Here is a 27,631-nt window from a genome sequence, read left to right as displayed (position 1 = left end):
CCTATCCAAGCTACTTGAGTATGCTGTACTCCGTCGTTGCCTTGACTTCCTTTCATATCAACAAATTCTTGATCCTCTACAATCAGACTTTCGCCCCCAACACTCCACAGAGACTGCCCCCCACCAAAGTCTGCAGTGACCTGTTATTGGCCAGATCTAAGGGCCTTTACTTGATCCTCATCCTTCTTGTCTGCTGCCTTTGATACTGTTAATCGCTGCTGACTCCTTGATGCGCTGTCCCCGCTTGGATTCTGTGAATCTGTCCTCTCCTGGTTTGCTTCCTACCTCTCCCATCACACCTTTAGTGTATGCATTGGTGGGTCCTCCGTTGCTGATATCCCGATAGCAGTTGGCATACCCCAGGGTTCTGTCTTATGACCTCTTCTTTTCTCTCTCTACAGCTCTTCCCTCGGTGACCTGATCTCCTCCCATAGCTTCCAGTATCACCTATATGCTGATGACTCCCAGATCTACCTCTTAGACCCAAAATTTCACATAAAGTCCAAGAATAAGTCTCAGATTTTCTGGCAGACATTGCTGCCTGGATGTCTCACCACCACCTAAATGTGTCCAAGACTGAGCTGCTCCTCTTTCTTCCTAAATCCTCTGCTCCTCTCTGTCCATTCTCCATCTCTGTAAATAATACTATTATTGTTCCAGTCTCTTCTTCTCGCAACTTTGGAGTCATCTTCGACTCTGAACTCTTATTTTCTATGCACATTCAAACCTGTCGCTTCTATCTTTACATTGCCAAAATTTGCCTCCTCTCTGTGCATATTACCCAGAACCCTTGTCCACAATCTCGTAATTACTGCAATTTACTTCTAACAGATCTCCTGCTGAACCACCTCTCCCCCTTGTACAAAACTCAGCTGCACAACTTATCTTCTGCCAACCTCATTACACTCACCTTACCCTTCTCCTCAAATCACTCCACCGGCTCCCTATCTGCCTCCTCATACAGTTCAAACTCCTATTACTAACTTACAAATGTGTTCATGTTGCAGCCCCTCAGTATCTCTCCTCTCTTATCTCTCCATATACACCTCCCCAAGAACTCCATTCCTCAGATTAGCTGCTTTTATCAGTACCCTTCTCCTCCACTGCCAATTCAAGACTTCATTCCTTTCATCTAGCTGCCTCTTATGCCTGGAATAAACTACCTGAGTTAGTCTGTCATGCCCCTTCCCTTATCTTGTTTAAAAACAGTCTGAAAACCCACTTTTTTGATTTAGCCTTTAATCCATAACCCTACTCCCCTCTGCCCACTGTTCACCACTCTAACCATCCCCCTAACTGTATCCCCATCCTGGAATCCTGTTTGTGTCATGTCTGTTTATATTGTAAGCTCTTTCAAGCAGGGACTTTCTGATTTTTGACTATACAGAACCGCATGTCTGGTAGTGCTCTAGAAATAATTAATACTAGTAGTAGTAAGTTTATCTGCCGAGTTTACTGGGCACTAGTCATAATGTTGTCCAGTGTTTGTATAACTTCTGTGTTGTCATACATACCTGAATATTCAATGTCGAAAGCCATTCAGGCCCTGGCAGTAAATATCTTGGCTATTTCCTCTTTCTTTTAATTCTTATCATCTTCAATCTATGAGGAATATACATAAATTTAAATTAAAATTCCCTTTCATTAAAGGGATTCAAACTTTAGGTAGGCTTTCACATTCTTTGCCATTTACTATGGTGAAAATCTGGAATGTTCTTCCTTCAGTTATTAGAACTCTTTCTTCGCTGACCTGCTTTAGAAAAACCTTGAAAACGTATGTTTACAAAATATCTTACTGATAACTCCCTAGTCGACAACTGTATGTTGACATTTACTGACTCTCCCTCTTCTATTGTTGTTTATCAACGTTCCTAAGATTACGTTTTGTTACGTTTTGAGTCCCTCTGGGAATGACCCGGTATATAAGACTAAAGATTAGATTAGATTCAGCTGTGAGCATTAGAGAATGACACGGGGAGCGATCCCCGCAGCGAACCGCTGCGTGGCTGCGGTTTGGCTGCGGGTTATGGTGACCTCATTAGCAAATCGCCGCAGACGCGGGGACAAATCCTTTCACCGACCGCAAAAACGGTGAATAGATTTGTCCCCGCAGGCCAATGTCCCCCCTTCTAGGAACCGCTATTTACCTGTGTTTTCACCGTGCTCCTCATTTGTCAGATCAACCCTTCCTGCCAATAGAACCCGCCCCCCCCGACGATCGCCCTCACTGGTAGGAGGGTGCCCAACCCCTCCTGCCGGCACCCCCAACGGCCCCCTATATCGCCAATAGGAGGGTGCCCAACCCCTCCTGCCGGTCCCTCCCCCAACAAACCCCGCCATCCCGAAACACCACCCTTAGTCTTACTTTCCAAGTTGGACCGGACAGCTCCTCGCTCGTCTGGCCAGCAGGCCTGCCTCCGTCCAAATGAGGCGGGCCCGCCCCTCCCCTCCCCTGCCTAACCCACAGGATCCTAGGGCCTGATTGGCCCAAGCACCTAAGGCCCCTCCTATAGCGGGAGTGGCTTTAGGTGCCTAGACCAATCAGGCCCTAGGATCCTGTGGGTTGGGCAGGGTAGGGGCGGGCCCGCCTCATTTGGACGGAGGCAAGCCTGCTGGCCATACGTGTGAGGAGCCGTCCGGTCCAACTTGGAAAGTAAGACTAAGGGGGTTCCGGGGTGGGAGGGTTCGTTGGGGGGGGGTCCAGCAGGAGGGGTTGGGTACCCTCCTGCCGGCGATCTTAGGGGAGGCCATTGGGAGGACCGGCAGGAGGGGTTGGGTACCCTTCTGCTGCGATTGTCGGGAGGGCCGTTGGGGGTTCTACAGGAGGGGTTGGGTGCCCTCCTGCCGTGATCGCTGGGGGGAGGGGAGACTTGCAGCCGTAGCCGCGGTCACTATGCTAATCACGGCAGGGAGATCTTTGCCGCGATTAGGTACAGCGGCCGCGTCTTCTTACCATATAGGCTAACATTGTAAGCATTTAAAGTACATGTCGTGTTTATTTTTGCATTGCTAGCCCCAGGGGTGGTGGAAGATTAGTGATTGAAAAACTGTATGAAAAATAACTATTTTAAATTTAGTGATCAAAATGTGTCAGTTTTGAGAATTTATATTAATTAATTTTTTCTCTGCGTGTTTTGTTTTTGTATAGTTATTAACTAATATTTAACTAAGTTTTAAAGTTTTAAAGAATGTTTCCTTTATACGTAAATAAAGAAAAGTGAATGGGATTGCAGTGGCGGTGACGGGGCGGTGAATGGGGTGGCAGTGGCGGTGACGGGGCGGTGAAGAGGATGGTGAGACGGGGACGGGGCGGTGATGGGGATGGTGAGACGGGGACGGGGCGGTGACGGGGATGGTGAGACGGGGACGGGGCGGTGACAGGGACCAATTTTTTCACTGTGTCATTCTCTAGTGAGCATCTTACAAGCCACTTACTGCTGCAGGCTGAATATTACCCCCTATGTCTACAAGCCAAGGGCCCAACAGTCAAAGGATTTTTGTTTCCAACTTAAGAGTTATATTCCTAGCTTGGCTTCTTTGAAAATTTACTAGAGCTGAGGGCCTAAGTTTATACTCAAAATTTCACTAAATTCCTAAATTTAGGAGCATAAAAAGTGGGTGGCAACAGGGGGGATTTAAAGCAGGAAGAAAAAAGCTTAGCACTGATTTTCAGCACTAGGCTCATAAATTAAACATAAATTCAGGTAAATGAATGGCAGGCCTAAATTTATAAGCATTACTTTTAACATACATTTTCAGCTGAAAACATAGGGGGCCATTTTCCTGTGGTAAAATCTGAACTTAACAGAGGCCTTTCTTGTGCGTTAAACCCAAATGGAACATGACAGTGTATAAGGCCTTTTGAATATCCAGGGCAAAGGTCTACAGTTCACACTTAGCCAGCCAAGCCGATTTTCATTCATGACAGTGTATAAGGCCTTTTGAATATCCAGGGCAAAGGTCTACAGTTCACACTTAGCCAGCCAAGCTGATTTTCATTGGCTGGTGGCTGAGACTAACAGCCAAAGATAGACCAGCCTTTTAGGCAGATCTGTCTGGCCATCTAACTTAGCCAGCCAGCTGGCTATCTCCCACTGAATATTGACAGGTAGCTGGCCAAACGGGACTTGGCTGGCTGGATGCAGTTCCCAGCTGGCTAAGCCCCGCTGAATATCTGGGGGAATGGGCTCAAAACAATATCAAATAAGATCAATGACAGAATGGAACTCTATGGTAAACCGTAACATAAGGAAAAAAATTTGGAATTCAAATCCTTCACTTTTCTTTTCCAGTCAGAAAAGATAAAAACCATTGCAATACCATTATCTTAATTCCAGTAGATTCCAGATGTTTGAAGAGCAATGATTCATCAATTAGTTTGAATGCTGGGTTAAATCCAATGAAACTGCAGTATTGCCCAGAATCTAGTGTACTACAGCATTCACTGAGTAATGCTGCTAACACTGTGGAATTGTGTGGAATATAATTTTTTTTAAATTAGAAAAACGAATGTGTAAGTCATTCTTTGTGGCTGTATCACAGGAGAGAATGTTCCAGAAACGGAGCAGCTAAGTGATGATGAGAAGCTGGTTCTGGACACTTGTGATGAGACACCCATTAATGACAACAACTCATCCATAGTCATTCGGATCTCTGAGGAGGAGAGGCAGAAGTATGAGGAGGAGATCCGAAAGATGTATAAGCAGCTGGATGATAAGGTATATTGGGACCAATGTTCAGACTGTGGGAGTTAGTCAGTGCTGATTCCGGATATTTAATGACGGTGACCGACATTGAATATCTGGTCTATTTTTGGCCGCTAAAAACTTAGTTGGCCATGTCAATATTCAGCACTGGCCAACTACTTTTATAGTGGTCAAAGATAGACCAGTTATTTAAGCAGCTTGATTTGACCACTTGACTTAGCCAGCCAATGGGTCTGAATTTTATGGATAGCTGGTTAAGTCGTGTGACAGAGCTGGCTATCCACTAGATGCTAAGCGCTAATATTCAGTGGCCATCTCATGCTGAATATTAGCACTGAGGTGGCTAAGTGCTATTTAGCTGGCTGTTCCTGGCTGGCTAGTAGCACTGAATAGCGGGCGGATTGACTTTTAGTCTTTTGGCTCAGTATGAGCTTATCTGTTTGACTGGTAAAATAATTCCTAGTTCCTCAGAGCAATCACATTACCGTATTTTCACATAGATAACGCGTACCCGTGTAAAACGCGCACACGGGTATAGCGCGCAAAAAACACATATTTATGTACATAAATTTTTATATACCGCGCACACCCGTATACCGCGCATGCTGCCCGACTCTCCTTTCGCCCGCCCCGACTCTCCTCTGGAGACCCTGACTCTGTTTTCACCCGCCCCGACTCTCCTTTCCTCCTTGAAGTCCTTTCCCTACCCTGAAAGCCTGATGCCCCCCCCCGACGTCCGATTCACCCCCCCTCCCCCCGCAGGACCGCTTGCACCCCCACCCCGAAGGACCGCTCGCACGCACCCGCACCCCCACCCTGAAGGACCGCTCGCACCCCCACCCCGAAGGAGCGCTCGCACCCCCACCCGAAGAACCGCTCGCACCCCCACAGCCTCCCCCCCCCCTTCCCCATGGAGAAGCTGTCTACCTTGTTTCCGGATGCCAGCGAGCCCAGCTGTTTCCTCTGCCAGCGGTCCCGCCCCTTCTCTGAGCCCTGCTGTGCTGCTTTTTCTTCCGGCGGTCCCGCCCTTTCTCTGACATCAGAGAAAGGGCGGGACCGCCTGAAGAGGAAGCAGCGCAGCACAGGGCTCTGAGAAGGGGCAGGACCGCCGGCAGAGGAAGCAGCTGGGCTGGCATCCGGAAACAAGGTAGACAGCTTCTCCATGGGGGAGGGGGGAGGCTGTGGGGGTGCGAGCGGTCCTTCGGGTGGGGATGCGAGCGGTCCTTCGGGGTGGGAGTGCGAGCGCTCCTTCCGGGTGATGAATCGGGGAGGGGGGGGGGGGAACTATGTAAAAAAATTTTTGTACAACGCGCTCACGCGTATAACGCGCAAGGGTATGCGCGGTTTGTAAAAACCACGTATAACGCGCGCGTTATATGCGAGAAAATACGGTACTTTCATTGGAAAATATGTAATATGATTGTTATTCTTTTTTTAATCTTTATTCATTTTTAAACTTTCAATAAGTGTAACATAAAATACAATCATTTTCTACTTTAACATCACTTACTATACCATCAAATTCAAACTCACATCAAATATCCCCCCTCCCATATACCCCAAATGTGTTCTTAAGCATAAGAAATCGTAGAGTATTCCCTCCCTCCTCCCCACTCTGGACATGTATGTAAAAAAGGGGGAAAAAAAATTATACTCATTCTGTACAGTATTTTGTTAATGGCTCCCATACATCCCTAAATTTCTTAAAATGTCCCTGTTGTATAGCTATTGCCCACTCCATTTTAAAGATTTGGCATAACAAATTCCACCAAAAGTTATAGTTCAGACGATCCCAATTTTTCATAATTTGCTGTATGGCAACTTCTGTCATAATGAACAAAAATTTATTATTATTAGAAGAGATTTGACTCTTAGTTCTCATTGCAGTACCAAATAACACAGTGTCATAGATAATGCCACCGGATTTTCCAGCAGATTGTTCACTTGACCCAAATGGATTTTATGATTGTTATTCTTGAGCCAGAGAAGAAAAGGAGGAGCCATCCTTTACAACAGACCAGGTCTTATCTCATTCTGTTCCTGTCTAGAGTCTCAAGTCCATTCCCAACCCTCCTTTTGCTGCTCGCAATTCATTCTTCCCAATGCCGCATCTCTAGCCATTTCACTGTCTTAATGTCAGATAAGAGCATAGAAGAAGAAGGTTCTCCTTTCTCTTCCTCCTCTGAATAAGTTAAATTCTATCATTTCTTTCTTCCTTTGCAGGATGATGAGATCAACCAACAGAGTCAGCTGGTGGAGAAGCTCAATCAGCAGATGTTGGACCAGGAAGAGGTACAAATAGCCCCAAAGTCTTGGACATTTGTACAACATAGATCAGAGCAGGAGAAGGGCTATCAGGGCAGTTTCAAGCTGCAGATATCCCATCTCCTAATTGCTGTAAGCTGCAAAGGAGAGATCAGAGGGAACATCTAGTGTTTCAGACCTGGTGGTGAATCATTTAACCCTGTTAAAGGGCTACCAGATAGCTCCATGTGATAAGAGGCAGGCTGAGTCAGTACAAGTTTTATCCCAATGAACCTAAGAAGTTGTAGTTCAAGTTTTTGTAAGGAAAAGAACTAGAAGCCCATAACTGCACTGGGCGCACAACTAGGATTGACTCAGTCTCTCTCTGATGACCTGGAGCTGTTGGATGAACCTTCCTTAGTATGAAAACATAATCTTTCAACAAATTAAAAAGTAAAGGTTTGATATTGAAATAAAGCTGTGTTTCTAAATTACTGCCCTAGTCTCAGCAAAATTTATCAGCATAAGTTTTCAGCCAAAAATCATTTTTGTTTAGAAACTCAAAGTTATGGTGATAAATGTGGGGATTTTATTAATTTGTTTAGATTTATGAGCCTAGTGCTGAAAATCAGTGCTAAACTCCTGGGGGGGGGGGGGGGGGGGGGGCGGTGTCAATATTTAAAGCAATTTAAATGGCCAGAAACAGCTCCTGCCTTTAAATCACTTGTCCAGGGCAAACTGGGCATATTCAGCTGCTTAACCAGTGACGCTGAATATACTGGTATAGCACCTAAGCTGAAACCACTATTTTGTGGGTGGTTTGGTGGCAGAGCTCAATATTCAAGTCTTAACTGCATAAGGTAATAATAAATAGGACCACATACAACACAGTCTTATCTTTATGCATCTCAGTTCTGAATATTGCACTTAACTACATAAGTGTTAACCAGCTGCGTATACTTGGATATTCAATGCCGGTGCCTGTACATGGCCATGTATTGAATATCCAGGATAAAGCCAGTGGTGGCCAAACGAATGCTGACTGCTACAGGCTGAATACCATATGTATTCAAATATAAACTGATCCAAATATAAACCAAGATGATCTTTTTCCCCCAAAAAAGGAGGAAAAAAGATTGACTCAATATAAACCAGGGGGTTATATTCAAGTGCCCTGCCCTGCCAGGTTCTGCACCCAGTCCCCTTCTCCCTCCCTTGCTGCTTTGCAAATCTCCCCTGGGCCTGCCGTAAGCCCTGGTGGTTCAGCCATGGGCCGGGACAGGAGGGATCCCTCCTGTCTCAGCCAGCTCTGACACATCTCATTTCCTGCCCACTTCCCAGAATTTTAAAAAAACCTACCTTTAAAGCCCTGGTGATCCAGCAGTGAACCGAGGCAGGAGTGATATTCCTAAGCTCCAGCGCCATGAAGAGCCGCTACCTGAAATGGCTGCTGCGAGTTCTCACAGCAACCTTGTAAGTTCCCGAGGTCTTACAAGGTTGCCATGAGAACTCAAGGCAGCTATTTCAGTCAGCGGCTCTGCAAGGGACAGGAGTATAGGAAGATTGCTTCTGCTTAGGTTCACCGCTGGATTACTAGGACTTTAAAGGTAGCTTTTTTCAAAGTCTGGGAGGTGGGAGAGAGGTGAGATTTGTAAGAGTCAACTAGGACAGGAGGTGGGAGAGAATACCACCTGTCCCGGCCCGCTGCTGGACCACCAGGACTTACAGCAGCCTCGAGAGAGGCCTGCAACAGGTCCGGGAGGGAGCTGGTGGGCACTGACCCGAATATAAATTGAGACCTCCATTTTGTGGCCCCAAAATCTCAGTGTATATTCAAGTATATACGGTATCTACCCCCTTACTGTTTATCCCCCTACTTTAAATCCTCTCCTGTTTCCATCCACATTTTTTCAATTAAATTAGTCCATCAGCCCTAGTAAATTTTCAAAGAAGCCAAGTTAGGAACATAACTCAAAGTTGGAAGCAGAAATCTTTTGAATATCGGGCCGGTAGTGTTCCACTATAACAGGAGAGAACACTTTCCTTTTTTAATCTGGGTTGGATGTGATGAAAATGTAATTAACATTTCAGTAAATAAAATGTGATGAAGGTATAATGTGATGGTCTCTGGGAAAACATGACTAAAGTCTAACTAGACTTTAGTCATGTTTTTCCCAGAGATGATTACATATAATATTAAGGATTAGTTAGACTCATACTCAACAAGTCTAAATCATCACACTGGTCTTTTGACCATCAGTAACCTTCTGCCATGTTCCTGCATTCTTATGAAGAGAAGGCTGGGTATAGGGGCATTTGCTGGCTCCAGTTTTTCAGGACAGAGGGTCTAGTCTTAGCTGTGCTCCAAGCTTGAATGGATTGTCATTGTAATCTCATAAAGAAAAGCAGCACCGTATGTCCATTTATATGTGTTTGAGGAAGTAGCTCAGTACTTCGATGAAGTATTTTGCTTCACATTCTAGCAATTAGTGACAGGATGGTGTTTGTGTGCTCTTCAACCAGCTTCTATTCTCCACACGGGGTGACAGTGAGAAAGTGCAGACAGAGTTGAGCCACCTGCAGTCCGAGAATGATTGTGCCAAAGAAGAGGTGAAAGAGGTACTGCAAGCTTTGGAGGAACTGGCTGTAAACTATGACCAGAAGTCCCAGGAGGTAGATGAGAAGAACCAACAGAACAAGATCCTTACAGATGAGCTCTCCCAGAAAATGGTGAGTTCATGTCCCCAAAATTCTCATAAGATGGTGAGTCCATGTCCCAGAGTTTCACAGAAAATGGTAAATTAGGGCCCCATGCTACAGAGGACTCCAAGTCTATCAAAAAATGAAGCAGTACCAGCCTGATATTGTACTTGAGACCTCTTCCAGGCTTCTGTTCTGGGCCCCAACATGTCTAACACCAACCTTGCTCAAGGTATCCCTGAAGAAGGTAAGACTGTCCCTAATGTCTTTGATAGAGTGATGATTCCACAGTTTGTATTTTCTCAGTGACCTTTAATTATGGCTTCCTTGTAAAAGTATTCCTATATGAATTGATGCATTGTTGATGATGTACTCTATAGTGTTTAATGATAGAAGTATGAAGGCATATAAAGAACATATGGCCTATCTAGTCTGCCTGTCCAAGCCATCTACTATCCTTTTCTCTTCCTTAAAGATCCAATGTACTCATCCCAAGCTTTCTTGAATTCAGATATATTTTTTGTCTCCATCACCTCCACCAAAGGCCATTTCACACATTCACCACTCTTTACATGAAAAAGCATTTTCCAAGGTTACTTCTGAGTCTATCCCCTTTCATCTTAATTCTATGCCTCCTCATTGTAGAGTTTCCTTTCAGTTGAGACTTGTCTGTCATGTAGGTATTTAAACATTTCTATCATATCAAGTTTATTCAAATTTTGATATACCACTCATCAGATGTCTGAGCAGTTTACAATAAAAATAAATAGGAAGAAATTTAAAAAGCAAATACAGGGAATATAAAAAAAAACATACTACTAGATACATAAGGAAAGAGGGTGCGAAATACAATGTTTTTAAAGAAAAGAATACAAAGGTATACATATTGAGATCTTTAAGTCTGTCCCCATATGTTTTATAATGAGTACCGACCATTTTAGAAGTTGTCCTCTGGACCAATTCCATCCTGTTTATATCTTTTTGAAGATACAGTCTCCAGAATTGTACACAATATTCTAAATGAAGTCTCAATAAGAGTCTTATACAGGGGTATCATTACCTTCTTTTTCCTACTGACCATTCCGCTCCATATGTACCCAAGCATCAGACTATAAGAATTTCCATACTGGGACAGACCAAAGGTCCATCAAGCTCAGTATCCTGTTTTCAGCAGTGGCCAACCCATGTTCCAAGTACCTAGCTAGATCCCAAGTAGTAAATCAGATTTTATGCTGCTTATCCTAGGAATAAGCAGTGGATTTCTCAAAGCCATCTCAATAATGGCTTATGGACTTCTCTTTTAAGAAATTATCCAAGCCTTTTTTAAACCCTGCTAAGCTGATTCTCCAGCAACAAATTCCAGAGTTTAATTATATGTTGTGTGAAGAAATATTTTCTCCATTTTGTTTTAAATCTACTAATTAGTAGCTTCATCGCATATCCTCCTAGTCCTAGTATTTTTGGAAAAGGTGAACAAGTGATTCACATCTACCGTGATCTTATCATATTTTTAAATGTTGATGCTAGCAGCCTGGTTCCACCCTACATAAGGTGGAGCCCATCTTTACGGAATAGGCTCCCTCTTCCCTAGTATGTTGTCAAATTCCTAAAAATCTAAAACCCTGCTCCCTGCACCATCACCTCATTCACGCAATGAGACTCCTAACTTTCGCTGTCATCTTTTCTACCTGTTTGGCCACCTTAAGATCATCATATATGATCACACCCAAGTAATGCTCCTCTTGTCTACACAAAAGTTTTCTCCCCCTGAACTGTACCGTTCCCTCAGCATTTTGCAGGCCAAATGTATGACCCTGTATTTCTTAGCATTAGATCTATCTGCCAAATTTTGGACTATTCTTCAAGCTTCACTTGGTCCTTCCTTATGTTATCCACACCATCGGGAGTGTCTACTCTATTGCAGATTCTGGTATCATCAGAAAAGAGCCAAACCTTACCAGACAGCCCTTCAGCAATATTGCTTACAAATATATTAAAAAGAACAGGCCCAAGAACTGAACCTTATAGCACACCAAAGTGTATGCTTATTAAAATTTTAATATACTGCTTAACTTGATAAGACCAAAGCGAAGTTGAGGAAGTGATGAATACATTTGAATTTAAAATATAAAGGGATTACGGCAGGTTGTGGCAGAAAAACTCAGCTCCTATCTTCAACCTCTTTGATTTTCCCAACTGTAATTAATAATACATTGATAATATTAATAATTTGTTACTCAGTCCTCTCCGCTATGGAGGCCTTATGTTGCCAGGCTATTTACCCCAAATGCGGCTGAAGAATTTTATTTTAAAACATTTTGGGTTACTGTTTGGCTGAAAGACACATTTGAAATGGTAAGTCATCATCAAATAAATAAAGGTGGGCATCTGTAAGATGAATGCCATCCATTGAATATGACTCACTGAAATTAATTCTTTTCCAACAGGCCACAGTGCTAGCCTTGGAGACAGAGCTACAACGGATGCAGGAGTTCAGTACCCATCAGCGCAAGAGGATTGCAGATGTGTTGAATGGCCTAATGAAGGATCTGAGCGAATTTAGTGCCATTGTGGGCAATGGAGAGTTTAAACTGGTGAGTGAGCTTCCATGTGGAATCATGACTTTTACAGGTGTACATTTATAGTGTTGTCATTTAGCACTATATACTTTAATCAGTGGCATAGTAGGGGTGTGTGCGTGCCAGGAATGTTACAGAGGTACGGGGCAAAGGAAGTGGCGCACACGTGGCAGGAGGAGGCAGAGAAGAGGGGGGGAAGGTTGCCACTGCCCCAGGTGCCTCTCACCCTTGCTCCGCCACTGACTTTAATCCAATAAGAAATTATGATGAAAGCACTGGCCAGCCAAATGTCATTGTTACACATGAGACCATTTAATATCTGTAAGAGGGTATAGTGTACAAGAAGATGATGTTATGATTGATTATTTTAAGATAGACATAGAAGAATCTAGTTCAGTGGTTCCTAAACTGTAAGCTGGGACCCAAAATGGAGTCATATCATCAAAGGAAGAGGGCTGTTTCCTCTCTCTCTTTCTGGATCTCCAAATGTGATCTAGAACTGTAGTGGTTGCAATTGCGGCTTACCACACAGCCTGGCTCAAAGTCTCAGACCTTAGAGTAGATCTCCATGACAGATTGGCAGATGTCCCCTGTCTGTGAGATAGTCTTGTGGTGAGAAAGTGAAGGCTACAGCCATGCATGAGCTCTCACACATCCTCAGGACCTCAGGATCAGTCCCAGCCTTTTTGCAGATCTTCCACTGCTGCTTCTTATCGTAGATCATATCAACAGCAATTTTTTCAACAATATTATCCTCAAAGGCGTTTTACTCCTTATATCAGAGCTACTTCTCTGAGATCGCAATTTTCCTCATATGCTCAGAAGCAACGTTCAAGAGACCATAAGCAATTTGGTTTTTCAACTCCTTCCGCTTACACCTATTCTTAGTTTTTGACCTATACTCAACCTTTGACCCTTAAATGCCTGCCTCAAAACAGAGAAATTCCAGATGATTTCACTTCCAGCAATACTCTCAATTCTCTGAAAAGATGATTGGTAAGCCGCATTGGACCTCAAAGATGCATATACCCACAACCCCATTCATCCTTCCCACTGGAAATTTCTACGATTTATGTTCCTCAACAACCATTACCAGTACAAAGTACTATTCTTCAGCCTATCATCAGCACCTCGAGTCTTCACGAAGTATTTGGCGGTGGTAGCAGCTGACCTGTGGAGACAATACCACATGGTATTTCCTTACCTAGATGACTGGCTCCTAGTAGCACACTCCAGGGAGCAGCTGCTTCTCACCATTCAAACCACAGTGCATTCCCTACAAGCGCCGAGTTTCATAATCAACATCGACAAACCAAAACTCTAACCTGTTCGTTGTCTCACATTTATTGGGTCACGTCTCAATACAGTTACTGCAAGAGCCTATCTTCCAGAAAAACATCATCAAGCAATTATCACTCTAGTAAATCAGATGTGACAATCTTACACTCTTCCAGTGCGCAGCATTCTAAGCCTCTTAGGTCACATGCCAGCGTCCCTTGCTTTGGTACCACATGCAAGACTGCAAATGCGACCCCTGCAATGGCATCTCAAGTTGAGTTGGACTCAGCGAACTCAGTCATTAGCAACCTTAGTTCCTCTACCAGCTGGAGTCAAAGCTTCTGGTGGATTCTCTCTCCATTCTTTCAACGAGGATGTCCATTCCAGCCTCCTCCTCCTCTATTCACCATTACAACAGATGACTCAAGATCAGTGGTCAGAAACAGAACAACACTTTCACATAAATCTTTTGGAACTTTGAGTAATCTATTATGCTCTTCAAGCATTCTGCCCTTGGATTCGCAACACGCCTCTATTTATCCAAACAGACAACCAAGTAGCAATGTTCTATCTAAGCAAGCAAGGGAGCTCGGGGTCCCTTCCCTTTTGCAAAGAAGCTTACCATCTGTGAACCATTGCTCTCTCTCTTTCCACAGAATTACAAGTGGTATGCATTCCAGGAAAAATGAATATCATTACAGACTCCCTCAGCTGCAAAATCAATCCTCACGAGTGGACTTTAAATCCAGAAGTGGTACAACACATTTTTCAACAATGGGGCACCCCTGCAATAGACCTTTTTGCTTCTGAAGTCAACACTCGATGCACCAAGTATTGTTTCCTAAGTCCTGCCTCTCGTGAAATCGCAAGAGACACTTTTTCCATCCCATGGAATCTCACTCTGCTGTTTGCCTTTCCACCGATTCCACTTATTTCCAAAGTTCTTCAGAAGGTTGTCAGAGACAGCGCTCAAATGATTCTTATTGCTCCTTGTTGGCCCAAGCAAATCTGTTATCCAATGCTCCTGAACCTTCTCGACTCTCCTCCACTTCCTTTAGGGGATCATCCATCTCTCCTCTCCCAACAGAACGATCATCTGTTGCATCCCAATCTTCGCATCCTCGGTCTCACGGCATGGAAATTGAACAGACAATCCTTGATGACATCCCAGTCTCTACATCAGTGAAAATGGTTCTTCTTGCAGCCAGGCGCCCATCCACAAGAAAGTCTTATCAACTTAAGTGGAAACGTTTTTCTATCTGGGCATGTTCCCAAGCTCAAGTTCCTTTTTGCTACCCAATCAATCACATTTTAGCATATTTGCTGCACTTATCAGATTCGGGCCTTAAGACCAATTCTGTGTACACTTTCATCTTTCAGCCATCTCTGTGTACCATCACTTTTTAGATGGTAAGCCAATTTCACACAATCCTCTAGTTTCTCATTTCCTTCGAGGTCTCACTAACCTTCAGCCTCCACCTCAATATTGTTTTGGACCAGCTGATGAAAGATCCTTTTGAACCTTTGAGGTCTGCCACACTAACTTTCCTAACATGGAAAACAGCCTTCCTCATGGCTCTTACTTCTGCAAGATGAGTTAGTGAATTGTAAGCATTAGTCATTTATTATCCATACCTCCAATTTTTCCCCAATAAGATGCTCATGTGGATTCACCCAAAATTTCTTCCAAAGGTTGTTACAGATTTCTATATCAATCAATCAATAACCTTACCGTTGTTTTTTCCTCCTTCACACACTCTTCTTTAGCAGAGCAAAGTCTACACATATTGGACTGCAGGAGAGCATTACTTTTCTACCTGGACAGAACTGCGGCTATCCGCAACATTAATCAACTCTTTGTCTCCTTCAATTCAGCTATTCAAGGCAACTCAGTATCTAAACTGACTATATCCTCGTGGATTGCCCATTTCATCTCTTTTTGCTATACTAAAGCTCATCTGTCTCCTCCTGGACAGATTGGAGCACATCAAGTATGAGCAACAGCTTCCTCAATTGCAAATTTGAAATCCATCCCAATTCAAGATATCTGCAAAACAGCAACTTGGTCCTCAGTTCATACATTTACTAAGCACTATTGTTTAAACCAAAGTTCAGCGCAAGATATTCAGTCTGGATAATCAGTCCTCCACAATTTATTTGCGCTATAATTTATTTCCTCCTCTCATTTTCTGCTTGAAGCTAGAGATTCACCAGCAAGTGTGCCTGCATTTCCCCTGCTTGTCTCCAGAGAAAACAAAGTTGCTTACCTGTAACAGGGGTTTTCCGTAGACAGCAGGGGAATGTAGCCACACTAATAATATAACTGACTAAGCAGGGAGAGGAGCTCAGAAGGCAAGGTGTCTGCACATGCTTAGTAAGTTAAAAAACAAAAACAAACCCAACCCAAAAACTTACTATACCTAGGGAGAGCACCTGCACTCAGGCTCAGTCAGAGGACTTCACCAGCAAGTGTGGCTGCATTTCCCTGCTGTCTACTGAGAACCCCTGTTGCTTTATCGCAAGCCGCTACAGTAAAAGCTCCATCACTCTTAGGAATCCCCCTCAACACCCTCCAGCCAACAGGCCTGCTTCTTCAACATGGTAGGCTTTCCCCTTCTTAATGCATCCTGGGATGCACCGGGGAGGGGCCTAAGGCTCTGCTTGGCTCAGGCGCTTATGATTGGGAATTTCCTTGCTACGTAGTTGGGGGTCATGCCATGCATGGAAACATTTAAAGGCTAATGTTAGTTGTTTGAAGATGGAGCGCTGGTGAATTGGCCTGGTTCAGTTCAGGGGAGATGTGGTTGAAAAGGCCAAGGTTCTGTAGGAGTTTCACTGCTGCATTCTGGACTCTCTGTAGTTGGTGTTGCTCCTTGGCCAGTAGACCTGTGTAGTGACCATTGCAATAGTCCAGGCAGCACAGTACAAAGGCATATAGCAGCTGGTTGAAGTCTGTTTCAGAGAAGTAATGGCAGATGGGTTTTAGTTGTTGTAGATAGTAAAAGGAGGCGGTACTACTTTGGAGATTTGGGCTAATAGAGTCAGGCCAGTATCCATTGTGATGCCCAAGCTGGACACTTGGTGTTTGGGTTCCAGAATGGTGCTGTCTCAGGAGATGTATGGGTGAGAGGCAAGGCAAGATTCTCGGTGAATCCTTAATAGTTCAGTTTTAGATGGGTTCATTTGGAGTTTGATGGCTGTCATCCATGCTTTTATCTCTGCAAGGCAGGTCTTCAGAATCTAAAGTTGTGTGACCTGTGCTTTGACCAGTGGGATGTAGAGTTGTATATTATCCGCAAAGGAGTGGATGTGGATTCTGTGCCTCTTTGCAATTTCAAGGGCTGGTCTTATGTAGATGTTGAATAATAGTGGGGACAATAGTGCGCCTTGGGGCACCCCATAGTTTGCAGTTCTTAGCATTGAGAATACCGAGTTCACCAGTACGCCTAGTTGTCTTTGGTCCAGGAAGGATGAGAACCAGGATCTAATCTAAGCCTTAAATTTGTATACCGTGTCATCTCCTAAAAATAGAGGCTCGACTTGGTTTACATAAGATTTCAATAAACAGAATCAAATTAACTAATGATTTAAATTACTAAAGAACAGGAAACTTAACACTCCTTAGTACCGTTTCCCAAGAACTGTTTCTCATCAATTTATGAAAAATCTGAAGAGAGAAAAAAGTTCTAATATAACAAGGAATTTAATTCCAAATCATTGTAAACCTATACAAGAAGGAATGGGAAATATTACCGATAGATTTTATCCCTTTCATTGACGGAAATTAAAGTTTGCACTTCTGAGAATTTCTTGAAACAGCAGACCGAAAAGATAGTACTGTATTCCTGATCCTGATCTCAGATAGTCTGAGGAAAAGCGGGAAAGTGGGGTGGCGGGAAAGTGGGAAAGCCGAAAGCTACGAGGGTAAAGGCTGATGGCAAAGCAGAAGCACAGGGAACTGGAGAGCTGCCCGAAATTCAAATTCAAGGGGAGGCGGCCCAGGTAAATGCAGAGGTGGAGGAAAAACGACGGGACCTGCGGTGCTTATACGCAAATGCAAGAAGCCTCACGGCCAAGATGGGTGAACTAGAAGTCGTGGCCAAGGGGGAGGACCTGGATATCATTGGAATTACAGAAACCTGGTGGACAGAGGAAAATCAATGGGATGTGGCGTTGCCGGGGTACAAGCTCTACAGGAGGGACAGGACCCACAAGAAGGGAGGAGGCATAGCACTATATATAAAGGACTCTATCTACTCGGTCGGGATGGATATGGCAACGAAGGCAGAGGGGCTGGAATCGCTATGGGTCAAATTGCCGGGAAACAAGGGTGCAGGCATAAAACTGGGGCTGTACTATCGCCCACCTGGTACGCCAGAAGGAGTCGGACACGACTTGGAAGCTGAACTGAGACAGGAATGCAGGACTGGAAGTGTAACAGTGATGGGGGACTTCAACTACCCGGGGATAGACTGGAGTACGGGTCACTCCAACTGCACTAGGGAAACAGGATTTGTAGAAGCCGTGAGGGACTGCTTCATGGAGCAACTAGTCAGGGAACCGACGCGAGGGGGTGCTACTCTTGACCTCATCCTAAACGGATTAGGGGGGCCTGCAAGAGGGGTAGAAGTGGGAGGACCACTAGGCAACAGTGACCACAACGCGATCAGATTCAAATTAGAAAGGGGGACTCCCATAGTAAGGAGGACCGCAACAACTCCGCTCAACTTCAGGAAAGGAAACTATGTTGCTATGAGGGAAATGGTGGGGAGGAAGCTCAGAAACATCTTTAGGATGGAGACTGTAGGAAGCGCCTGGACCCTATTCAGGGACACCCTGCAGAAAGCACCCCCAGTTTCAGGAAAGGCTGCAAGAACAAGCGGTCAAAGGACCCGGCTTGGATGTCAACTGAAGTAAAGAGGGCAATAAATGACAAAAAAGTATCCTTCTGGAGATGGAAAAAGGACCCAACGGAGGAAAATCACCAGGCGCACAGGAAATGCCAAAAGGAATGCCACCAAGAGGTTAGAAAAGCGAAAGGGGAATACGAAGAGGGGCTGGCCAGGGAGGCGAAAAACTTCAAGGCATTCTTCAGTTACATAAAGGGGAAGCGACCAGCGAGAGAGGAGGTGGGGCTGTTGGACGATGGGGATAGGAAGGGAGTGATTAAGGAGGATAAAGAGGTAGCTGAGAGGTTGAACACGTTCTTCTCGTCAGTTTTCACGAGCGAAGACACATCTTACCCACAGCAGGAGCACACCAGCACTTCACGAGAGCGATGGAGGACCCAGGATCCCAGAGGTACTTTCCGGTATACTGCACAGAGTGTAATATGTACGATTACCTCCCCTTGGGAAGGCGGGAGTACATATGCAGTCGGTGTCAGGAACTGGAAAGCCTGAGGATGGAGGTCGGCAGATTGAGGGTCAGGGTCCAGGAACTGGAGGGACTAGAGGGACTGCGCAACACAGAGGAGACGAGCTGGTCAACCGAGGACACAGACGGAGCAGGCCCCATTGTGGATCAGGTGAGGGACCTCGAGAGATTCATCGAGGAGGCCTATAGAAGGAAGGTGGAGGAACAGGACCAGCAGCTGCACAGATGGATGTCGGCAGACGAGACCCAGGATCCACAAGGTGACACCGGGGAAGGACCTAGCGGAGGAACCACGCAAGAGGAGGAGACCGTGACTCACCGGGACCCCGAGGGAGAGACACCGCACTACACCAAGGACACGGACCTGAGACAGAAGAGGTTGCTGAGGAAAGGAAAGTCTGCCATTGTGGTGGGAGACTCGATCTTGAGAGAGGTAGATAGTCACGTAGCTGGAGGAAGGGAGGACCGGCTAGTGACTTGTCTCCCGGGGGCCAAGACACGAGACGTCACTGATAGGATCGAGAGGATCCTGGACGGAGCAGAGACAGAGGAGACTGCGGTGATAATCCACGTCGGAACAAATGATGTGAGCCGGAGGAACTTCAGCATGGCCACACTGACTGACCAGTTCAGGGTCTTGGGACGAAAGCTGAAGCGGAGTACCCGGAGGATAGCATTCTCAGAGATCCTGCCTGTACCGAGAGCAGATGCAAAGAGGCAGGCAGACCTCCAGGCTGTGAATGCATGGTTGAGGAGATGGTGCCAGGAGGAGGGCTTCCACTTTGTGAGGAACTGGACGTCCTTCTGGGGAAAGAGTAAGCTCTACCGGCGGGACGGCCTGCACCTGAGCACAGCGGGAACTAGACTACTGGCAGCCAATGTGAGGAAGGAGATCGAGAGGGCTTTAAACTGAGGAGAGGGGGAAAGCCGACAGCTGATCTGATGTTGACGCTTCGGACAACAGTATCCAGAACAGATGCTGAACGGGCTGACTGCAAGGAGGAAGTAGAGAGACCGGTGGATCTTATGATCAGACAGCGAGGGAAACATCAGGTAAGGGGAACTTGCTGGGAGGAGACTAAGGGGCATGGAGACACAAGGGGACTGGGTGGCACGAGGGCAAAAGCTGAGGGCAATATAGAGGTGCCACAAGGCGAGGGGGATCAAATGGAGGCTCAAGGGATGATAGCCCAGGAAGGGGCCGGTAGGGCTAGAAAACCCAGAGGAAAAGCGGGGAAGTGGGGTGGCGGGAATGTGGGGAAACCGAAAGCTACGAGGGTAAAGGCTGAGGGCAAAGCAGAAGCACAGGGAACAGAACTGCCCAAAATTCAAGGGGAGGCGGCCCAGGTAAATACAGAAGTGGAGGAAAAACGACAGGAATGCAGGACTGGACAGGAATGCAGGACTGGAAGTGTAACAGTGATGGGGGACTTCAACTACCCGGGGATAGACTGGAGTACGGGTCACTCCAACTGCACTAGGGAAACAGGATTTGTAGAAGCCGTGAGGAACTGCTTCATGGAGCAACTAGTCAGGGAACCGACGCGAGGGGGTGCTACTCTTGACCTCATCCTAAACGGATTAGGGGGGCCTGCAAGAGGGGTAGAAGTGGGAGAACTACTAGGCAACAGTGACCACAATGCGATCAGATTCACATTAGAAAGGGGGACACCCACAGTAAGGAGGACCGCAACAACTGCGCTCAACTTCAGGAAAGGGAACTATGCTGCTATGAGAGAAATGGTGGGGAGGAAGCTCAGAAACATCCTTAGGATGGAGACTGTAGGAAGCGCCTGGACCCTATTCAGGGACACCCTGCAGGAAGCACAAAGAATGTACGTCCCCAGTTTCAGGAAAGGCGGCAAGAACAAGCGATCAAAGGACCCGGTTTGGATCTCAACAGAGGCAAAGAGGGCAATAAATGACAAAAAAGTATCCTTCCGGAGATGGAAAAAGGACCCAACGGAGGAAAATCACCAGGCGCACAGGAAATGCCAAAAGGAATGCCACCGGGAGGTTAGAAAAGCAAAAGGGAACTACGAAGAGGGGCTGGCCAGGGAGGCGAAGAACTTCAAGGCATTCTTCAGTTACGTAAAGGGGAAGCGACCAGCGAGAGAGGAGGTGGGGCCGTTGGACGATGGGGATAGGAAGGGAGTGATTAAGGAGGATAAAGAGGTAGCTGAGAGGTTGAACACGTTCTTCTCGTCGGTTTTCACGAGAGAAGACACATCTAACATACCGGATTCAGAGGAGCTCATAAGTGGGGAACAGGCTGAAAAATTGGAACACATAGAGGTAAGTAAGGAGGATGTCCTCAAACAGATAGACAGGTTAAAATGCGGCAAATCGCCGGGCCCAGACAGGATCCACCCAAGGGTTCTGAAGGAACTAAAACAAGAAATAGCGGGCACAATCCAGCATGTTTGCAACCTATCCTTGAAAACTGGAGAGGTACCAGATGACTGGAAACTGGCGAATGTCACACCTATCTTCAAGAAGGGATCGAGGGGTGACCCCGGGAATTACAGGCCGGTGAGCCTGACTTCAATTATAGGGAAGATGGTGGAAGCTATGATCAAGGATGGTATTTGCGAGCACATCGAGAGAAATGGCCTACTGAGAACAAGCCAGCACAGATTCTGTAAGGGAAGGTCATGCTTAACGAACCTTTTGTACTTCTTTGAGGGAATAAGCAGTCGGGTGGACAATGGGGAACCCATAGACATCGTTTACCTCGATTTTCAAAAGGCTTTCGACAAGGTGCCACATGAAAGGCTGCTTAGGAAGCTGTGGAACCACGGGGTGGGAGGGGATGTGCACAGATGGATCAAGCACGGGTTGTCGGGTAGACTGCAGAGGGTCGGAGTGAAGGGCCAATATTCTGACTGGCGGGGAGTCACGAGCGGTGTGCCACAGGGATCGGTGCTGGGGCCGTTACTCTTCAACATATTTATCAATGACCTGGAAAAGGAGGCAAAGTGCGAGGTTATAAAATTTGCAGACGATACCAAACTGTGCGGTAGAGTTAGGTCCAGGGAGGAGTGTGAGGACCTGCAAAGGGACCTGGACAAGCTGGAAGACTGGTCAAACAAATGGCAAATGCGCTTTAACGTGGAAAAATGCAAGGTCATGCATATAGGGAAAAAGAACCCGTTGTTCAACTACAAATTGGGGGGGGCATTGTTGGGAGACAGCAGACTTGAGAGAGACTTGGGTGTGCTGGTGGATGCATCACTGAAGCCATCTGCACAGTGCGCAGCAGCCTCGAAAAAAGCCAACAGGATGCTGGGCATCATAAAGAGGGGCATAATAACCAGGACGCGGAAAGTCATCATGCCATTGTATCGAGCGATGGTGCGTCCACATCTGGAATACTGCGTTCAGTATTGGTCGCCACACCTCAAGAAGGACATGGCGGTACTTGAGAGAGTCCAAAGGAGAGCAACGAAACTGGTAAAAGGGCTGGAACACTGCCCATACGCCGAGAGGTTGGATAGGCTAGGGCTCTTCTCTCTGGAAAAAAGGAGGCTCAGGGGAGATATGATAGAGACCTTCAAGATCATGAGGGGCATAGAGAGGGTGGATAGGGACAGATTCTTCAGACTGAAGGGGACAACAAGTACGAGGGGGCATTTGGAGAAACTGAAGGGAGATAGGTTCAAAACAAATGCAAGGAAGTTTTTTTTCACCCAAAGGGTCATGGACACTTGGAATGCGCTACCGGAGGAAGTGATCAGGCAGAGTATGGTACAGGGATTCAAACAGGGATTGGACGGATTCCTGAGGGATAAAGGGATCGTGGGATACTGAGAGAGGTGCTGGGATGTAACACAGGTATAGAAAGCTAACCAGGTAATAAGTATAGAAACCCAACAGGTCGTACATGTGCAAGACCGGAGGGTTAGGACTACGATGGGAAGACAGGACTTCAATGAGAAACCAAGGTGGCAAGGGAGCCCCTTCTGGTGATTCAGACAGGTTGTGACCTGTTTGGGCCGCCGCGGGAGCGGACTGCCGGGCAGGATGGACCTATGGTCTGACCCGGCGGAGGCACTGCTTATGTTCTTATGGATAGTAGAATTCCGTGGTCGAGCATATCAAAGGCTGTGCTCAGGTCTAGTTGGATGAGGAATACATCATGTCTTTTGTCCATGTAACTCCAGCAGTCATCTATTATATCTAGTGCTGTGATAGCTTCTGAAACCAAATTTGTTTGTGGAAAGGGTATTCTGGTTCTTGATGAAAATGGTTATTTGGTGTAGCACTGTTTTTTTCTAGGAGCTTCGATGCGAAGGGGAGGTTGGAGACTGGCCTATAGTTACTTGGTGTGTCTGGGTCCAGGGAAAGCTTCTTCAGCAGGGGTTTGATCACTGGAGCTTTCCAGGATGTTGGTACCTCTCCCTTGTGCAATAAGGCATTGATCAGGGAAAGGATCGATTTGATGAATGGGCATTTCACTGAGTATAGGAGGGAGTGTGAGCATGAGTCATGGGCTGAGGTGGTAGGGCGAAGTGAGTCCAGTGTTGCTTCAAGTTCTGCCAGTGAGACTTCGGTGAAGTAATCATGGGTTGCTGATGGGTTTTGTTGGTTGAGTGTCTGATTTGGAGTGATCCTGCTGTGAGTTGATGGAGACATGTCGAAGTTGTTTCTAATCTTGTTGCAGGTTTCTGGGTCTCACTGCGTCTTTGAATATCAGGTACCAAAGATTTTTCCATTCTGTGGACTTTCACAACAAAACTCAAATTTCTGACCATCTGACTTTCCCGCCAAAATTCAAATTGGTGGACTGCTCTGTTCTCAATCAGGTCAGTGAACCCACTATTTACAAAGTCACACTGTAGACTTCAGAGCATACCTGAAGAAAGCCACAGCATGGTGGCTGAAATGTCAGCTTCTACCTGACAAAGATGCAGCGAGACCCGGACACCTGCAACAAGCACAATGCCAGCTGCGGAAACCCTGAAAGAACTTGTTTCTAATCTTTTCAGTCTTCTCTTGGAAGGTGAATGTTTCTGTGTCAACCCCTAGGGTCAAACTGTGGGTGGGCCCTTGGGCTGTTTAAAAAAAGTAACTGGTTAGAGAGAAGATGCCCCTGGATTGGTTGAGGAATTTTGTGATGAGTTGGGGGTAGCATTCTTCCTTGGCATTTGATATTGCTTGTTTGTAGGCATCTGATTGTATTCAAGGTTTCAAGGTTTATTAAATATTTGATGAATCGCTTTATCTTTATACAAAGCGATGTACATAATAATAAAATAAGTTAAGTTAAAATACATACAGTATATATATAAACATTAGAAGTAAGACAAGACCAACAACAATTGGAAGGGAAAAGGGGTTAAAGTTACATCTGTTATATTGAGAAACACATTTAAGGGAAAAACATTGAGGAGCAAGGGGATTCTTAAAACAAAAATTCATATAATAAAATAAATTTTATATATTAAAAGCCTGTTTAAAAAGAAATGTTTTTCAGGGATTTCTTGAAGGAGGAAATGTCTTTTTCAATTTTTATGTATTGGGGCAATGAATTCCACCATTGGGGGCCCACTACAGAGAACATATCTAATCTACGAGTGCCTATTATTTTTAAAGAGGGAACAACTAATAGATTTTGGGAAGATGATCTAAGTGTGCGTGTGGAACTATTGGGAATTAACATTTTTGAAATGCACTGAGGTTCATTGAATATCAAATTTTTAAATACAAGTAGCAAAACCTTAAACTGTATGCGCTAGCAAATAGGGAGCCAATGTGCATCAATGAAAAATGGAGTTACATGGTCGAATTTCCTGGCATCATAGATTAATTTTATAGCAGTGTTTTGAACAATTTGCAGTTGTCGTTTTTCTTTTTGAGTGATATTAAGCAACAAAGAATTGCAATAATCTATTTTTGCTATTACTAAAGAATGAATTAAAATATTGCGAGATTTGGAATCAAGGAATTTGGATATAGATCGAATTAGACGTAATTTATAGAAACAGACTTTAACTATGTTGTTGATATGATCTTTAAATTCTAATCTTTCATCAATTGTAACTCCTAAGATTTTCAATTTGGGAACAATTTCAATTGGCGTATTATTAAGAAGGAAAGGCGAGTTTAATCTGATATCTCTTTTCCAATTAAAAATCATAGCTTTTGTTTTATTTATATTTAATGCTAATTTATTATTATTAAGCCAATTTTGAGCTAGTTCGAGTTTTATATTTAAAGATTTAATGTCTTCCTGATTTTCAGGATTGAATGGGTGAATTAATTGTATGTCGTCTGCGTATGAAAAAGCAGTAAAGCCAACGGACTGGCACAAATTCAATAATGGTGCAAGATAGATATTAAATAAAAGGGGTGATAAGATAGATCCTTGAGGGATCCCAAGGGTCGTTGTGTATGCATCAGAATATTCTTTATTAAATTTAACACGATCATGTATTTACATGCCTCTTTGTCTGAAGGTAGTTTTGTTCTGCATCAGGTTCTTTTTGCTTTCCATGTGTTTCTCTTTAGTATTCTTAGTTCTTGGTTGAACCAGGGGGACGAGAAGTTATTCAGACGTGGTCTGTGTCACTTAGTTGATGCTAGGCCTTCATAGAGTCTGCGGACTCCAGACTGCCAGGTGGCTGTCAAGGTTGATATGTGCTGTTTGGCTTTCTCCAGTTGCTCTGTGAGATTAAGTAGTTTTGCCTCAAAGGCAAGGAGGTTCACTGTGGACAGTTCTAGAGTAAGCTCAGAGGTGGTGGGTGGGCAGGGAATGTCTTTATTCAGGGCAATGGTGCTGTTGAAGGTAATGAGATGGTGGTCAGACCATGGCACTGGTAAAGGTTTCATTTCGGTGGTCGTCAGCAGGTAGGCTGTTCATCATGGAGATGAGATCCAGGGTGTTGCCAGAGCAGTGAGTGGGCAGATTGATAATCTGGGTGAAGCCAAGGTCTGACAGGGTGTTGACGAAGTCCTGTGATTGGCCAGTTAGGTTTGAAAAGTCTGGAAAGTTGAAGTCTCCTAGTATCCATATGTGCTGGTGGGAGATGATCAGTTTCCCTATGAGGGCTAGTATGTTTTCCAGGGTGCTCAGCGGGGAGTATGGGGCTCTGTAGATGAGGACAAAGACGCTTTTTTTCATTTTGGCTGATAGTGAAAGTCAGACATTCCAGGCCTTCAAAGGTGGTTTATGACTCGAGGATGTAGCTTTGCTTTGATGATGGGTGCAACTCCTCCACCTTTTTTTGCCTATATGTGACAATTCGAAGGCTTGGTAGCTGTCGAGGCAGAGTTGTCTTAGTTGTACACCGTCATTGTCAGGTAGCCAGGTTTCAGTGATGAGGAGTATATCATAGTTGTTATCAGATATGAGGTCCAGGATGTGAAGAATTTTGTTGTTACTGACCTGACGTTGATCAGGCTGGTATTTAGCGGAGTTTTGGGGTTCTTTTCAGATTGGCGTGGAATCGACATAAGGTTTTGGCATCTGGATATAGTCTTTATCTTTGCAGAGATCTTGGATCATAGTACCTCCCTTGGCTAGTGATAACTGAGATTGATGATATTGGGCTTGCAAGGCACATTGTGGGCTATTGTGAGTACCTTCTTCACGGGGTCGCTGTCATCATCATCGTCTCTCCTCCTCTCTGCCTCCCCTGTGTACCTCTTTAAATTTTTGCTGGCGTGAGCAGCACCTTCTGGCCTTGACTCCCTTCTGACATCACTTCCTGGCTGGCGAGTATTTCAAGAGGTAGGTGGTTGTAGGGGGGGTGCACTCAAGGGGTGGGGAAGAACAAAGGGGTACATGGTGTGGCAATACCGGGCACCACAGCCCTAGGTGCCAACCTCCCTAGCTACACTACTGGGGTTAGTTACTTGTTTCCGGTTAGACTGGTTTAATTTTGTAATTTCTCAGTTAGTGGCACATTCAGATTTTTCATCCAAAAGTGCTAAGGCTCACTAGAAGAAAATCAATAAGAAATGGATATTACTGAAAGACCAACAGATTGAGAGAGAACTCAGAAGGCCAGCCTCTCTTGTGGGGCTTTTCTGAAACTAGGTTTTTGTTCCTTTCTTCCTCTGGGCCAGCCCTTTGAATACCATCCTCCACTCATTCTGCTTTTTTTTCACATCACTTTTTCTCCCTTTGTGAGGGTGCCACAGACACGGGGGTTACAAGGGGTCCAATATTCAAAATGATTTAAATGGCCAGGAGAAGCTCTGTATAGTGCCATTGAAAATACCTGGCTAACACTCAAGCTGAAAATGGCTTTTGGAGGATATTCCGAGGGCAGAGTCAGCACTTAGCAAGTTAAGTTCCAATGTTTAGCATTTAACTAGCTAAGATAACCACATAATTAGGACCACATAAAATGCAGTCCTATCTTTATGTGGTTTTCCATAGCTAGTTAAGTGCCAGTTATTGTACTTAATTAGCTATGTTTTAGCTTGGCATGGCCCAACATTGAATTTCTAGGTTTAAAGCTAGTGGTCAGCAAAATGCTAGACTCTGGGCAACTTGAATCGAAACCTTGTTTATTTGTGCCTATGAAGAAGTAAAATAAAATTAAGTTGACCTCTGTAATTTACCAGTATATTTCTTTTAGAAAAATTTAAATTAATTTACTATCCCCCTCTTTTATTAAACTGGTTTTTTTTAGCGCAGTCTGGTGAGATAAGTGCTCTAACGATCATAGGAATTCTGTGAGTGTCAGAGCATTTACTGCACCAGCCCAAGCTAAAAACCTCTAGCGCAGCTTGATAAAT

At 45.0% G+C, this 27,631-nt stretch overlaps 1 protein-coding gene across 2 annotated transcripts in view; it reads left to right on the top strand.

Annotated features, from left to right (window-relative positions):
• KIF5A (kinesin family member 5A) overlaps positions 1 to 27,631 on the top strand; it is a 228,937-nt gene that overhangs the window by 138,101 nt on the left and 63,205 nt on the right. For both annotated transcript variants that reach the window (XM_033938995.1, XM_033938996.1), the window contains exons 12-15: positions 4,543 to 4,718; positions 6,930 to 6,998; positions 9,474 to 9,680; positions 12,098 to 12,244. In XM_033938995.1, the coding sequence (XP_033794886.1) occupies positions 4,543 to 4,718; positions 6,930 to 6,998; positions 9,474 to 9,680; positions 12,098 to 12,244 (599 nt within the window). The remainder of the gene's footprint in view (positions 1 to 4,542; positions 4,719 to 6,929; positions 6,999 to 9,473; positions 9,681 to 12,097; positions 12,245 to 27,631) is intronic.

The sequence above is a fragment of the Geotrypetes seraphini genome, chromosome 3 (genome assembly GCF_902459505.1).
Source record: "Geotrypetes seraphini chromosome 3, aGeoSer1.1, whole genome shotgun sequence".
Lineage (NCBI taxonomy): Eukaryota > Metazoa > Chordata > Amphibia > Gymnophiona > Dermophiidae > Geotrypetes > Geotrypetes seraphini.
The sequence above is the reverse complement of the archived record's forward strand: the minus strand, read 5'-3'. Positions and strand labels throughout refer to the sequence as shown.